We start from the raw sequence: 14,486 nt of genomic DNA on the forward strand, positions 1-14,486 counted from the left end.
TAGGCCACATGTTGGATAACAGCCTCTGTTATGAAACGGTATTCTTGCATGACATAGTCAACCCAGAGATTCTGGCACATTGAACCTGTCTTGTGAATGTTGTGACTTGTCACCAGGTTGAAATTCCAGGCACCTTGGGAAATACACTCTGACATGTTTCAGAGCATTCACAAAAATAGAAAACAGGTCAGAAGTGTTAGTTGTAGGGTCTCTTCCTCCAGAAACCAGACATCTTTCTTACTCTGAATGTGAACCTTTCAGATCTTCCAATAGAGCTGAAGGCAGCTATGGCTCCTCCCACTCATTCCCTTGTGGGTCCCAGATGTGCTAGGGTGGTGGACAACAGGGCTAGGAAGGTAGAAAGGGGGAGGTGCCACAGCTGCCTCCTGTCCCTCACAGCAAAAGTCTGGGAAGAGCATGTCCAGCGTGTGGAGTAAAAGGGGCATCTCTAGGTAGGAATGTGGACTTCAGCAACTCTGGGAGTCTCAGGAATCAGTGGGTATCTTCCCATTGCTCAGCAATAGATCTGTATCCCTGCCTGCCCTCATAGGCATTTGAACAGAAGTATTTTGGAGAAGAGATGATTCTTGGTGTCATAAAAAAGAGGTGACCAATAAAAGGTCAGTTGAACCTTCTTGTTTCTCTTATCTTTCTGCTTCCTGAGGTGACAAGTGACTGGGGACAGATGCCCCAAGCCATTCAGTTGTGGTCTTTGGTCCTTGTGATTAAAAATGGTTTCTGTTCCTCTTGAACCAACCTGTTGGACCTATGAACCAACCAAATGAACAAAGACATGCAGACCTCTGGAAGGGGCAGAGATTAGGGCTGAAGGCAAGGCAAAGCACAGGTACCTGCCCTACAGTGCTGTTGGTGGTTGAAAATGCCCTTTCCACAGGGCATTTGCATCACAGATTATAAATAAGAGTAGACTTTGAACAAGGTGACAAACTGCTGCTGAAGCATCCATCTTTTTGGTGCCTGAGTAAACTGCTAAGAGGCTTTGCTCTTTCTTTGGGTCCCAGAATTCTTAAAAACCTGGAGCCCCCAAATTGTGGACATTGGCCACGTTGTTTGCAGCTGCTTGGGGCAGGGAAGGTCATTTTCAGGATGTCAGGACATGGGGACCTAGATATTATGTAAGGGAAGAGGGGAACTTAGTGGGGGGCTGCTATTTTTGATGCCAACTCATTGTCTTGGTAGCCTGTCGTTCTACTCTGGAGCCCAATGGATTCATTCTTCTGAAGCACCAGGCCCTGCCTAAGTCCACCTCAGTCAGATAGTCTGCCTTTTTCCTTCCATTAGCCCACCTCAACCCTCCCCACCACCCTGAAGTTATTCAGACTCAGCTCCTTTTTGGTGATCTATTTTTATTAAAGAACTTACAGATTTTTTTTTTCTTGGTCCATACAGCAAATTCCAAAAAACCCTGCATGTAACAGTGCACAGAGAACACCCCCACCCACACCAGAACTGTCTCTATGACAGTAGAGAAACAGGATCAATTTACACACACCTCAGGAAAGAAAGGCAGCCAGCAGGCACGAAACTAATCTCAGGTGTTTCAGGGCTGAAGGGCATAGCACACTTGCTCGTTTCTCCAGAGCCCTGTTGGGCTAGACCTGGGCCAATTGGCTTCTCCATCCAGTTCACTGGACCTTCTCTGCTTCATCTCCCCATGTTACAGTTAATCCCCTGCATTGTTCCCTGGTATTTCCTCTGATTGCTGGAGTCCCTATTTGTGGCTGTTGCAGTTACTGTGGCAAGCTGCCTTCTAGATACACATATGTGGGGGAGGCTCAAAGAAAGTCCAGTAGTCGTATTTAATAGACACCAAGGGCTGTTGGCTCATCCAGAAATCACATACTTGTGATTGAGATCCCATAGATAGTTCTTCCTTACATGAGGCTCTGGGTACAAGGTCTGCAGCAGGCCCACAAGAATGTGTTCCACTGATGCTACGTCTGCCCTCCCTGCTCCTCTCCCAAGTGCTGGGAGAGAAGGCAGGAGGTTCACTTCAGGATAGTCTGGAATAGGAGTGATGGTGCACTGGAAGGATGAGGCCTGGCCGCAGTGGGTTGCTGCAGCAAGGGAATGGGACCCCCTCCCAACAGTATACCATTATTAGGAAAAGTATCAGGAATATTTATATACCACCAATGAAATTAGTTTACAAAGTGGTTTATACAGCTAAATAAATGGGTCATCACTTCCATGATCCTTCATCTGCTCTTGTGCCAGAACAGGCTCAACACACCCTTTAGGCCCCAATAAGTCCTACTTGAGAAGGTGCCCAAAATGGCTGAGTGATGGGATTATCGCATCATCCAATCAGATCCTTGGTTGGTCTTCTCCCAACCCTCAGCTTGCTCAGTGACCATTATCCTTTCTTCCAGCTGGGAGCTCCCTTTTCTACACCAGCCAAGCCCAAGAGAATATATGAGAACGCTCTCAGGCTACAGCAGCTTGATGCGAAATTACTCCTCTGCCCTGCCAAATGCCAACTTATTTTGGAAGTTCTGATCAGGGAACCCTGCACTGTCCAACCAAAGCTGTGGCCACTGCAAAAATATGGGTCTTGGTGTCAGAACATCATAACTGGCAAATGTGCGGTTGCTTGCCTCACCAATGGATGATGTATTCCACTAAGCCAAAGGACACAAAAGACAGCAAATCATGTATTGCACAGAAAGGCAATAGATCTGGACTTGGTCACCAGAGACATTGTGGGACCTCTTGCCCCAGCCTGAAATGTTGCCTTTTCATTCAACTCTTTTTCTTGAGTCTTTACCGCAAGGCACAGGGAGCCAGTGAACCTGGCCAAAGATGGGAGAAACTAGTAGTCCCTCTCCTGCCTTCCCATCTGTGTGCGTGCATGTGTGACGTATGCATGTCTGCTTGCCCGCAAAGGGTTTTTCATTATTTTGTTGTAATCTTTACAACATCCCTACAAAGGAGGTCTGTGTTCTTATTCCCATGGGATGGGGAGTAAGAGTGGCAAAGAACAGCTTGCCTAAGACCTGGGCAAGATTTGACTGAGTGCTTCCTGTTTTGCAGCTCAGCCACTTTGCTACATCAATGCACCCCCCTAGTGGTGCAGGCAGTCCACCTCTGTCATGGATATATACATGTTAGGCCTTGGTTAGCATATGAAGCCTGAACCAAACTAAGTTAGTAACGGAGAAGTGGCTAGCAGTTCCTAGCTGCAAGAATGTGAGTAAACAAACAAAAAGATTATTCTCTCTCCTTTGCTGGCCAGAAAGGACAGACAACAAGAATTACAACCCATTGGAATGTTTAACACCTCAGTAGACTGAGGGGCGCCGGAATGGAATGCAGCTATGGATCTCCAGTTGGGAGGGGTAAGAACTAGGAGGGCTAGCAACCAAGCTAACTTTGGGAAGGTTCTGTCCTCAAAAGTTTCTGACTGGAGTAAGTTTCTAAATAAGTATGACGTCACCTCAGTACTATTAGTATAAGAAGTATAATAATGAGTGCCCCAAGGGGTGTGTCCGGGGCTTCTTGGGCAGAGTTTTTGGGGTGCAACATCTTGCACACGGTGAGCTCCGTTGTCCACCATGGGCATCTGGCCTCACAGGTAGCCTGGAGCTAAAAGATCTACAAGAGAAGCTGACTCAGATGAGAGATAGGGATTAATAGAGATAGCCAGTTAGCTTTATTATTTTATTGCTGATACATTTCCTAGATGTTTATGCCTCTAGCATTTGCTGCTTTATGTAACCTTATGTACTTAATGAACTAAAATTGCTTTTACTAAGTTGTTTCATTGTCTGTTGGGGACAAAGGTTCAGAATCCTGCCTAGCCGTTCAGCAAGCTACCAAATACTCATTGAGGTCTAGTGACTTGAAGACTGAAGCTTTAATTGGAGAAAGCGCTCGGTGCCTGCAAGGGATAGAATTAAGCCTAGAGGGTCTCAGTGTCCCTGGACTGAGGCACTGGCACATACAGGGTGGTGGCAGTACTACTGGATGGGGGCCCTTGAGGGCTTTAGGGTTCAAGAACCAGGAATTCTGAGCACCCCAAACCCCCTAAGTTTGCGACAACCTCCATGCATCACCTGCCACTGGTTGACTAGCCATTTGCATTGTGACCAACCTTGGAAGCAGAGGACAGCTTCCTAGCAGCGGCAGGAACCAATGGCTGGGTGACCTGAGCAGGGGCCAGGGAACGCACATTCTCCTCACCAAAGGAAACAGCAGCTTGCATGTGGAGGTGCCAACCTTTCTTAACTACTTCTCTGCTTCACACCTGGGGGGGAGGAGACTCCTGAGTTCCCAGCATCTCATGGAGGGAACTATGGCCTCAGCTATGGAAGTAACTCAAGGGGGAAAGGAAAGGATGGGAGATGTCAAACCCACACAGAACAGAAACGAGCTGAGGCAGCACCTCCTCAATATGAACTCATTTGTGAAGAATGTTCGTGATACTAGCACAGGTGAGTGAGGCCCCCTAGGGCAGTTGAACTAAGAAACACTCCAGGATGTGAGGTTAGAGCCCGGGGTTGAACAGGCTCGAAGCTCCCTCTTCCCAAGACAAAGTAAAACAAAGCAAATTCTGAGTTCCCCCCACCTCATTCCCGAAAGGAAACACAAGGATGCAGCAAAGAGAAACACAAATGAGAGCAGCACCTGAAACAGCTGGACTTGGAAAGGGGGGAGGAGTCCAGCCACGGGGCAGCTGCCTTATGCCCCTAGAAGCTTCTTGACCATGTAGCCAGGCATGGAGTAGAGGAAGAGACCCACCATGATGAGCAGCAGAAGGGCTAGGACAATCTTGATGATGAGCCATTTGTAGCGGGTGCAAATGAGGTACCTGATAGATTTCAGCGGATTTAGGAACCAAATGAAGGATGTATCCGGGCGACTGGGCAAAAGAAAGGAGAGAACAAAATGTCCACACTCAGCAAGTGCACAAATCATTTGTTGGGGAGAGAGAATGGGCTCCTTCAGGCCTTGTCCTGAGCCCCACCACTGTAGGCCTCACATCACCACTAGTGATGGTGATGGAGACAGGTACCAGAGACAGGTGGAAACACTGCTTGCTACTTTTCTGTGAAGGCACAAGTAACTCTTTAACTACGGCAATGTTCTTCAGCTAAGTCTCTGGCTTGCCCATGGCAGCCTTTGTTCTTTCAGGCCCCGACAGGCTGCAAGAGAAGGAAGGCTGTCGAGGCCCTAGTGGTTCGTCAGAAATTACAGAGGCATAAACAGAGCTTCCTTCTGTTACCTGAGATGTTCTGACCAAGGATCTCAGCCAGTGTCCCTGAGGATGCAGGGTATAACTCTCAGGATCACATAGTTCAGCTCTTTGGGAGAGCACAATGTCCAGGGGCGCTGCCCAGACTTCAGACTTTAATGACTTTCCTAGAGGCCACCTGTTCCCAAGCCACTGTTCTCTCCTCAGCCCTCCCCCCACCCCTGCATCTTGCTAGGATATCTAATTGCAGACAAGCCTCGAGTCTGGGATCCTGGCAACCCAATGTTCCATTTTGGAACTGTCATAAAGAAGATGAAGGCCCCTGGCCTTTCTAACCAAGCAAACCAGAGCCCACCCTCATGAATTATAGGGAAGGCATTCCAATGAGGCGGAGTGGTATTTTATTTATTTAAATTTATTTATTTATTTAAAGGATTTCTATACTGCTTTTCTAAAAACTTAAAGCAGTGATACTCATTCTCCTATTCTGCACTGTGACCCTGAAAAGTTGGCAGAAAGTCTCTGCCTGGAAAATTACTTCGCTTGTTTCCTACCCCCCACCCCCATTATTACTCTTCTCCCATCCCAACGTGGGCTGCTATTGTGACACCATAGACAGGAGTAGGCGGAAAAAGGAAGTACCCTAGGCACAGAGCCAGGCCCACTCAGGCCCCGAGAAGCTTCTTGACCAGGTAGCCAGGCATGGAGTAAAAGAAGAGGCCAACCATAAGGAGCAAGAGAACAAGGAGAAGGACTTTCAGCAGGAGCCAACGATACGTGTGCCAGATAAAGTAACGGATGGACTTGAGAGGGTTCAGGAACCAGATGAAGCTGGTATCTGGGCGGCTGGGGCAGGAGGGCAGGGCAGTACCAGGAGGAGAGGGAGAGAGTGAGGATGCAGGGAAGAGAGAGACAGGAAAAATGAGTGGAGTCAATGGAGGTGGAGTAACAACAGAGGCAATTCCCAATTCCTGTCCCACCCAAGACATCATGCTGCTGTTACTGCCCTCTGGGCTGTGACACATGTGCCCCTATCTGAGTGGGTTTCTGCTTGGACATCTTCAGCACCCTTCCCTTTGTTTTCCTGCTACTCACTTGGGTTTCTCCAATGGGTCGGGCTCGTTACGAGCCAGCCCGGCCGGACTTTTCTCGGCTTCCTCGGCTGTCAGTAAGTGAAGCTCAGCCTCCACTTTACCCTGTGGGAATAAGAAAATCACCCTGTTGCTTACCAAAGAGGCAGAAGGAGCCTGTGATTAATCCCCTGCATTTCCCCCTATTTTTGTCATTTTGTGAAGTTTTTAACTCTTCTATGTCATTCAGATACTGTGATAGGCTTTACAGGCAGCCTTTGTTCAATCAGGTAGCCTGTTGACACCTTTAAAGCCAAATTATAAATTTCCAAGTTCATGGGGGGCAGGCTGTTCTCTACCAGTTGCCTGAGCAACCCATTTGTTGGAAGCTCCAAGAGGAGCACCCATGTGCCGAACCACCAAGTGAAAAGGACTGGGGATTCCTTGTTTAGTCAAGGGCAGGGGTGTCCAAACTTTTTGGCAGGAGGGCCACATCATCTCTCTGACAGTGTCCAGGGCCGGGGAAAAATGAATTAATTTACATTTCAAATTTGAATAAATTTACATAAATGAATATATTACAGATGGAACTTATATGAATGAATGAAGGTCTTGCAGTAGCTCAAGGCATTGCACAAAGCAAGGCTAGCCTTTCCTTTGCTGCCACTGCTGCATCACGTACATGAAACAGCAAGCAGTGGAGGCAGCCTTCATCTCACAGCTCATGCAAATGGCCGAAAAGTTGGCACTCACACTGAGAGCAGTTGCATTGGGCCAGCACAGGCTCCAGCAAGCCTCAGGAGGGCCAGAGGCTCATTGAAGACCAGGGGCTCCCCACAGGCCAGACTGGGAGTCCTTGAGGGCTGCAAGTGGCCCCAGGGCCAGGGTTTGGGCACCCCTGGTCTAAGGAATGGATAAAAAGCTTATGCTATTTTGCATGTCTGCCATCTTTCTGGTACGCTTACACATTCCTGCTGTTCAACACATGTGATGGAGTACAATCACAGCTCCATCTGCTGGGCATTAATGATTATTGTATCATTTTGGCAAAAACCCTTTTGGCAAAAACCTTTCATGGGGGCCCCTCAGTATCCACAGGGGATCTGTTCCATGACCCCCATGGATAATGAATTCTGCAGATAATGGGGGGCACACCAGAAAAACCAGAAGTGTCCCTGAGGCCCTCCAGCTGCGGAGTCGGCACCCATGTATATTCAAATCAGCAGATGCCGAGCCCAAGGTTAAGGAGGGCCGACTGCACTTATGCTTTCTTGCCAAGCGTTTTTCATCATCCTGCTGTACTATTACTACCCCCTTTTCTTTTTCCATTTTGTTTAATCTTCTTTTGTTTAGATGTTTAAAAATCTAGTTTCATTTTGACACTTGATCTGTCTGGTTCATGTTCATGGTTAACTCAATTGATTTTTACGGCTCTTCACACTGTAGATGCCACTGTGGGATTGATTTTTAATAGAAACACCTGGGGTTTAGTGTTCTCTCAGGAGGGAGGTTTTCCAGGTGGCCTCCTCTGCCTGGTCTCTATAGCCTGGAGTACTGGCAGTGAAGACAATCTACCAAGGGTTTTATCCATTCAGCTGCTTGTGCAGTAAAGAGAAAGTGGAAGCAAGAAGGGGAGGTGCACATGCTAACCACTAGGAAATCCTCCCATGGGTCAGCTTGCCTTTTCTTGGGAGTTCCCTTCCCTGACAGAGGCATTCAAGGCTGTGCCTTCAAAAGGCATCAGAAAAGATTGACAAAGAGATCACAGATCTCACAGCCACTATCAAAGTCATGTATGGTACAAAGTTGTTTTGAAAACCTTTGCTCCTACCCCGCCTTTGGCACCTTGGTTCTAAGAGTTAGAAGCAGCCACAATCATGGAATACAAAGCCAGGCTGATGTGTCTCCCATTCCCCTCTGCCATGAAGCTGCACATTCCAACCTATGTAAGATGTTTGTCGAGGCTGTCCTTCAACCCCACTCCTCTGCATACCACATGTGCTTCACTCCTGACCTGCTGTTCCATCCCACTTCCTCTGCTACCATTTTGCCTGCCTTCTCCCAGTTCTGTTGATTCTTTCCATTCCAGACCTGGTTATGGGTTTTCCCTAACCTTGCTCTTCCCTAAACAATGAGGGCAACCCTTTCCCACAGCCCCATTACCGTCATTTCCATTTCATCATTCTCATCTCGTGCCAAGAAGGGCCACCAGCCCTTCACCCTCTTCTGCTTGAAGATAGAGACCATGGGCACCTCTATCTCGCCAGTACCCAGCTCCATGCTGCACTGCTTGGCTGTCTTAGCACCACGCGGGAAGCGGTTCAGGTCAAGCTCAATACCTCCTGTGGGAGGAAAAAGGAAGCAATTCTGCTGATTCTTTCAGTTGCAAGTTGGGTGTGGGGGGGGGGGGAGGCTGGACAGTGACAATTACTGCTTAATCTTTCTCACACACTCGTTACCCAGTCCTCTTTACCTCCCCCCATTTGACCCTGTCACCCCTTCCCAAAAATCAATGAAAAGAATCCTGTCCCACTCCAGATCTGTTCTGTGTATATACATTAGCTCTTAAGGAGTAATCCTAAGGAAAGAAGCCTCTCAGTGGTTGTAGTGGTTCCCTGTCCCCAAAGCTACCACAGGCAGCCATCCCTTGAGAGTCTCCTCCTGTCCAGGTACTTAGTGAGTGGGAGGGCTTTGGCCCAAATTAAAATCAGATTCAAAGAAGAATTTACTGAGCTGTAATGTTTACTTCTTATTTGGGGTCAGTGTTATGATCCCCCTAATTTCCAAGCCAAAAAATCTGAATTTGAACGACATCACAATTCCTAACCCATGCAATACGGTAATACAAACGACAGATAATCTCCCATGTGAGTCTCCTAAATCCTGCCACTCATCCCTGGGCCCCCCAAACTACATTTCTGGGCTCTCTCTCTCTACATCCCCCCCCTCTATGGTACCAGTGATGAGTGGCCAAAGCTTCATTACGCACCAAGGAAGTCATCAGCAGAAAAGTGGTCGGCATCCCACACCTGTAGTGTGAGTCGGGCCGGAATCTTGTACTCGGTCTCGTCCCAGGAGAACATAGACTCTTTCTTAGAGATCACAATCTTCTCCTCCGCTGCCAGGTAGTCAAAAGGAAAAATAAAGCGCCAGTTGAAGTTGCCCTCGCCAGTCAGCGAGTGGTAGTGGACATCCGTGTCCTGCTTGTCCTCTTGCTGCCCCTTCAGCCACCTGTGTGGGGAAATCATTGGATGGCGGTCACAAAAGAAGGCGTTTCTGAGGGTGGAAAGACTCATGCGGTATGAGCTACTTCGTTGCTGGAGGGGGGAGCTCCATTTGCTGGGAAGACTCACTGGCAGGGAGATGCATAATGGGAGAGGGCGAGGTACCTTTCACCAAAGGCTATGAAGTCCCTTCCACATGCCACAGACAGGAGGTGGAGGAAGTCCCAAAAGGGATGGGAGGTACGTGCAGAAGCTAATGTGAGAGTGAGGAAATGCCAGCTTGGGTTGCATTTGGTTGTTCCAAAGAATAGGGGCAGCTCTCAAGGGACTGGCTGGCCATGCCCTTTGTAGGGCTCAGACCAAAGAAACTAAGAGTATCCTTTTGCCAAAAAAGAGACAACAATGGAATGCTTGAAAATAATGTTTTGGAACCTGTAGTTTCTCTTTGTTTAAAGGCACACAGAAATTGGAATCGGCTCAGTAGGATTTAAGGAGCAAATTTCATTGTTGATCTCTATCCTCAGACATGTGTGGTTCTGAGGTATCCTTAACCCTTCTGCTATTAAAACAAAGGTCAGATCTCAACATAAAGTCATGTTTAGAACCTGGCCATTCTCAGGTTTTGGGCCCATAAGTTGGGAGTAGTACAAATGTTAGATCTATGAATATTGAGAAATTGTCCTGTCAGAACCCAAAGATGGTTTGTAAATGTGCATGTATCTCAACTCCTCTAGGAATTCCACCTAGGAATGTTCTTCGTGACTTTGGGTTGTATCTCTGAAAATGGACCTTCATCTTGAGGCCAGCAAGAGATTGTCTTAATGAGATCTTTGGTCGAAAAGTGGTGTCTCTACTAGTTCCCCCCTCTCCAGAACATGCAGCAGAAAAGCAAGCTGACTTCAACTAAACACACAGACACACACAACTACCCTTCTCCAGCCATGCCCCTGCACTTCAGGGGAGGAGAAGTGGGGCTTACACAAAGGAGGCACCACCCCCAGGAAAATGCAGTGGGACAGCAAAGAGCAGCATTCTTTTTGCAGGAGGGAGAAGAAGATCACCTCAGGTCACTCACCCAGTCAGATATCCATGCTCCTTTGGGCCCACTGCAAGTGACTATCCAACCCTCTCCCAGGCAAACACATAGCTCAGGCTGGATGGATTGCAGGGCCACACTTAATGTGGGGCAGCATGAAGCTAGCCCTTCCCTCCAGACACTCTCTGTCTCAGGGCAGAGCTTGAGCAGAAGCTATGTGGATGTCCAAACATTCACAGTCACGTCTCCATAGAACAAGCCTCTTTTCAGCCTCATGAAATAACAGAAGGCCCAAATGTGCCTCCTGGGCAACAGACTGGATCTGTCCTTGGCGCATATCTAGTCCCCACTCATGTCTGGGAAACTCCACACTGTTGGGAGGTGTAGTATTGGAAGAGAAATCTCAAGTCAGACAGAGCTGCTCTTCCTACATGGGAAATCTGTGCAGAATTGAGCAGGTCCCCCTAAACATTCTTTTGAGCACTGTCCATGTTAGGGCTGCCCAGAACCTGAGCCAAGGGTCTGTCTGCTAATGCCCCTTTTGGTGAGATGTTCAAGGCTGCAGAGCAGAAGATGAAGAGAACACTCTCACCACTAGGCCTTAACATGGTGCCACCCCACCTGGGGCTGCATGTGAGTGCGCAACAGAGGGAACATCAATTGACCTGCACCTGTGCTTTGTGAGGATTCCCCCTCCCCACTTCCTCAAAACAACTATTTTTGCTTGAGCTTTTGGAAAAAAGTCTCAAATGAACCCACCAATGTTGGCATTCCTACAGATGGACCAGGTGCCGCAATGCTACAATGGACCTCCTGTTTGAACAGAGTGCATAGCAGCAGCCACTGAAATCAGCTCTTATTAGCTCTGCCTGTGAATTGCCGTAAGCTATGGTTTTGCACCTAAGGGACGGTGCCTCCAGTGAGAGACAAGCAAGGGATCCGAGGGGAACTGCCCCGTGCATCCTCCTCCCCTGCCACACCTGCCCCAGGGAGGGGCTGTGCAGTGAGCCCCAGTCAATTACCCCCGGACATAGATGTCTGACATCTTCTCTCCCATCAGGAAAGCATCGTCTTCCAGGACCACCTCATCGGTGTTCCAAATAATTACCCGCAGCTCATACCTGGCCACCCCACAGAGTGGACAGAGGCACACAACAATAACAACAACAACACAGAGAACAAAAGAAGGGGGTAGAACAGAAAAGCAAAGTGTCCATTACTGGTGCCCACAAGGAGGAGACACCCCACCCATGAAACAATCACCCATCCTCTGCAGGGAGCACGGAGCCAGGCGGCACCAAACCACAAGAAGCTCACACACAGAGAAGCTGGCAGGCCGTGGGGCCGTACATACCCCCGGACAAATATGTCACTGGATTTCTCGCCAGTGAAGTAATCATCGTCCTCCAGGACTACCTCATCAGTGTTCCACACTATCACTCTAAGCTCGTATCTGGCAAGGAGGAAGGGAGACAAGGGGTGAGCGGGGGGGTGGGGGGAGAGGAAAAGGGATGGTCATGTAGGTACAGCCTCCCCACAAAAGTAGCGTCCTTTCTTTTAGGACTTTTAGGGAAGATCTTGAGCTTTGGGAAGACAGCTTTCCTGCCCCGAGCATACATAACCTCCTCTGTGGCTATTGCTTCCATGTATGGCTGTAGAAGCAGCAGAAGCCTTCTTAGGATGGAGTTTAATCCATTCAACTGAGATTTTGTGGCAAAATAACAGTGATGCCCACTGGAGCTCTTGGAGCTGGCTAGCATTCGGTGGCAAATTGCCACTGAATGGATGAAGCTGTCTGGAAGGTGGCCCCTTGCTCCACCCAGCTTAGCACTGTCTGCACAAAACCTGGCAGCAACTCTCCAGGATTTCAGGCAGGGGTCTTTGCCAGTCCTCCCTCCAAGGATGAAGCAGAACCTTCTGCATGCAATCCAGGGGCTGTGTCACTGAGCCACTGCTCCAGCAGCCACTGCTGCTTCCCACAGCAACAGGAAGAAAGGGCTTCTCCTAGTTAAATGCATCTAGTCGGATGTATAGAAGTTACTGTGAGGATCTTCAGACACCATATTTTAAAGGGACACATTATAGAGCTGATCCGCCAGACCTCTATTCCATAACCAGATGTTTAAATACATGATAAATCAATCCCCAGAATCAAGGCTGCTTGGAAAGTGGGATTAACTTCCAAACAGAGCAGTGGGAGGGGAGCAGCCTCTCTGAATCCTGGCTGGGGGGGGGGGGGTGCCCATGCTTCCAAGTTCCAGGTGTGTGACCCAGTTTCTCTTGAGTTGTTTTTAAGCTCAGGTCAATTTACTACCTAAAATTGTTTCATTATATTTCAATATGTTTCATTACATATAAGTATCATCCCCAGCAGCTACTCTACACTGTAGTTCACAAATGCTGAATATATGGATAATAAACAGAGAGAGAGAGAGACCCACCACCACTAGCAACACACATACTCACTGAGAGGTAATTCTCATTGCCATTTTTGAGAGGGCAGAGTCCCAACTGAATGGGTTCCTATCCCAGTTTCCCTACATTCCAATTCATGACTGAACTGCCAGCAAATGGGTCTTCACAGTTACTTGAAAACGGGGTCATTCCAGGACATAAGGAGCAGCTGTCTCCAAATTCACTGGAATATTTGCAGGACCCCAATGCCCCACCATGCTGGTTGCCAACTTCATTAAACCAAAAAGGCCAACGAGAAGCATCCCTGACTCTGCATTGCTTCACCTGTTACCAAATTCCACTCAGAAGCAATTTTCATGTAGAAATGTGGTAAGGTGCCATATAGCCCTAGGATGATGATCTCAACAGATCTATATAGCCCTCGCTCCTATGTTCATGGTCTCATGCCTATAAGGCTTTATATCCAGAGAGCCCAGATGGTTCCAGCAAGTCCAGCATCCTGCTTCTCACAGTAGCCAAACCGAGGTTCCTGGGAAGTTCACATGGAGCAGCAACCTTCTCCTGCTGAAGCCATCTAAGCAAGTGACCATCACCACATCTTGCAGGAGTGAGTTCCACAGATTAATTCTCTGTTTTATTAAGAACTCCTCTGATCTGTCTGCCCTGTATCTACTGACCACCAATTTCCTGGAGTGACCCTTAGTTCTAGTATTAGGAGTATTAGGAGAGAAAAAGTTCTATCTATCTGTTTTCTCCAACCCTATATACTTCTATCACACTCAGCATGAGCTAGAACTATCATGTCCACACTAACAGCACAATCCTGTATATCTTTACTTATAAGTAAGTCTAAGCGTGTTCATTGGGGCTTACTCCTAGGAAAATATGCATAGGATTGCCTTAGTTATGTTCTAAAATTAAAAGCCCAAACACTTTAACCTTTCTTTGTAAGCAAAGCAGTCCAATATTTAAGTCTCATATATCTTGTATGCTGCTTTTATCTGTCCATCCTGTTCCATACAAGACCAGCACACTTCCTGTTCTAGCCCTTGCTTCTTCACCTGCATGTATCCTTACTCGCTAGCAATCCATCTCTACCCGTCAACTATACACCATCCAATTTATTCTCCCTCCCTTCTGCTCCTGGAAGGTTTTCAAAGATTCCAGTATACAGGGTTCCAGGCCTTAAGGACCTGCCCCAGGTGGGCCCCTCATTCCCAATCCCCCTCAAGCCCAGGACAAGGCATTACTTCTTTGGCTTCCTTGGCGAAATGTCAATGGCGGGGCCTGGTGCCGGCATGTCCATGGGGAACATGTCCACCCACATCTCTAGCCGTCCCTGCAATGAAAGACCCAGTTAGAGGCTCCAGAATTTCCTGAGGTGCCCTATGTTGGCTTTCCCCAATCCAGCTTCTTGCCACTCACTTCATTTTGGGTCCCCAGTGTATCCCCAACCCCTTCTGCTACAATAGCTTCCTCCCATCTCAATGACAAGAGTGCTGCTGACTCATAAGAACATGAAAAGA

General features: G+C 48.1%; 1 protein-coding gene across 4 annotated transcripts in view; it reads right to left on the reverse strand.

The window, feature by feature from the left end:
• Positions 1 to 4,701: 4,701 nt before the first annotated feature.
• OTOF (otoferlin) overlaps positions 4,702 to 14,486 on the reverse strand; it is a 139,717-nt gene continuing 129,932 nt past the window's right edge. For 2 of the 4 annotated variants that reach the window (XM_066611991.1, XM_066611992.1), the window contains 6 exons: positions 14,211 to 14,299; positions 11,900 to 11,998; positions 9,275 to 9,516; positions 8,449 to 8,627; positions 6,311 to 6,411; positions 4,702 to 4,882 (listed from right to left, as the gene is read on the reverse strand). In XM_066611991.1, coding sequence (XP_066468088.1) covers positions 4,702 to 4,882; positions 6,311 to 6,411; positions 8,449 to 8,627; positions 9,275 to 9,516; positions 11,900 to 11,998; positions 14,211 to 14,299 — 891 coding nt within the window. Of the gene's footprint in view, positions 4,883 to 5,880; positions 6,062 to 6,310; positions 6,412 to 8,448; positions 8,628 to 9,274; positions 9,517 to 11,899; positions 11,999 to 14,210; positions 14,300 to 14,486 lie in introns of those variants that run through there. The other 2 variants (XM_066611993.1, XM_066611989.1) reach the window with 1 other exon arrangement.

This window comes from Tiliqua scincoides, chromosome 1 (assembly GCF_035046505.1).
Source record: "Tiliqua scincoides isolate rTilSci1 chromosome 1, rTilSci1.hap2, whole genome shotgun sequence".
NCBI classification, from domain to species: domain Eukaryota; kingdom Metazoa; phylum Chordata; class Lepidosauria; order Squamata; family Scincidae; genus Tiliqua; species Tiliqua scincoides.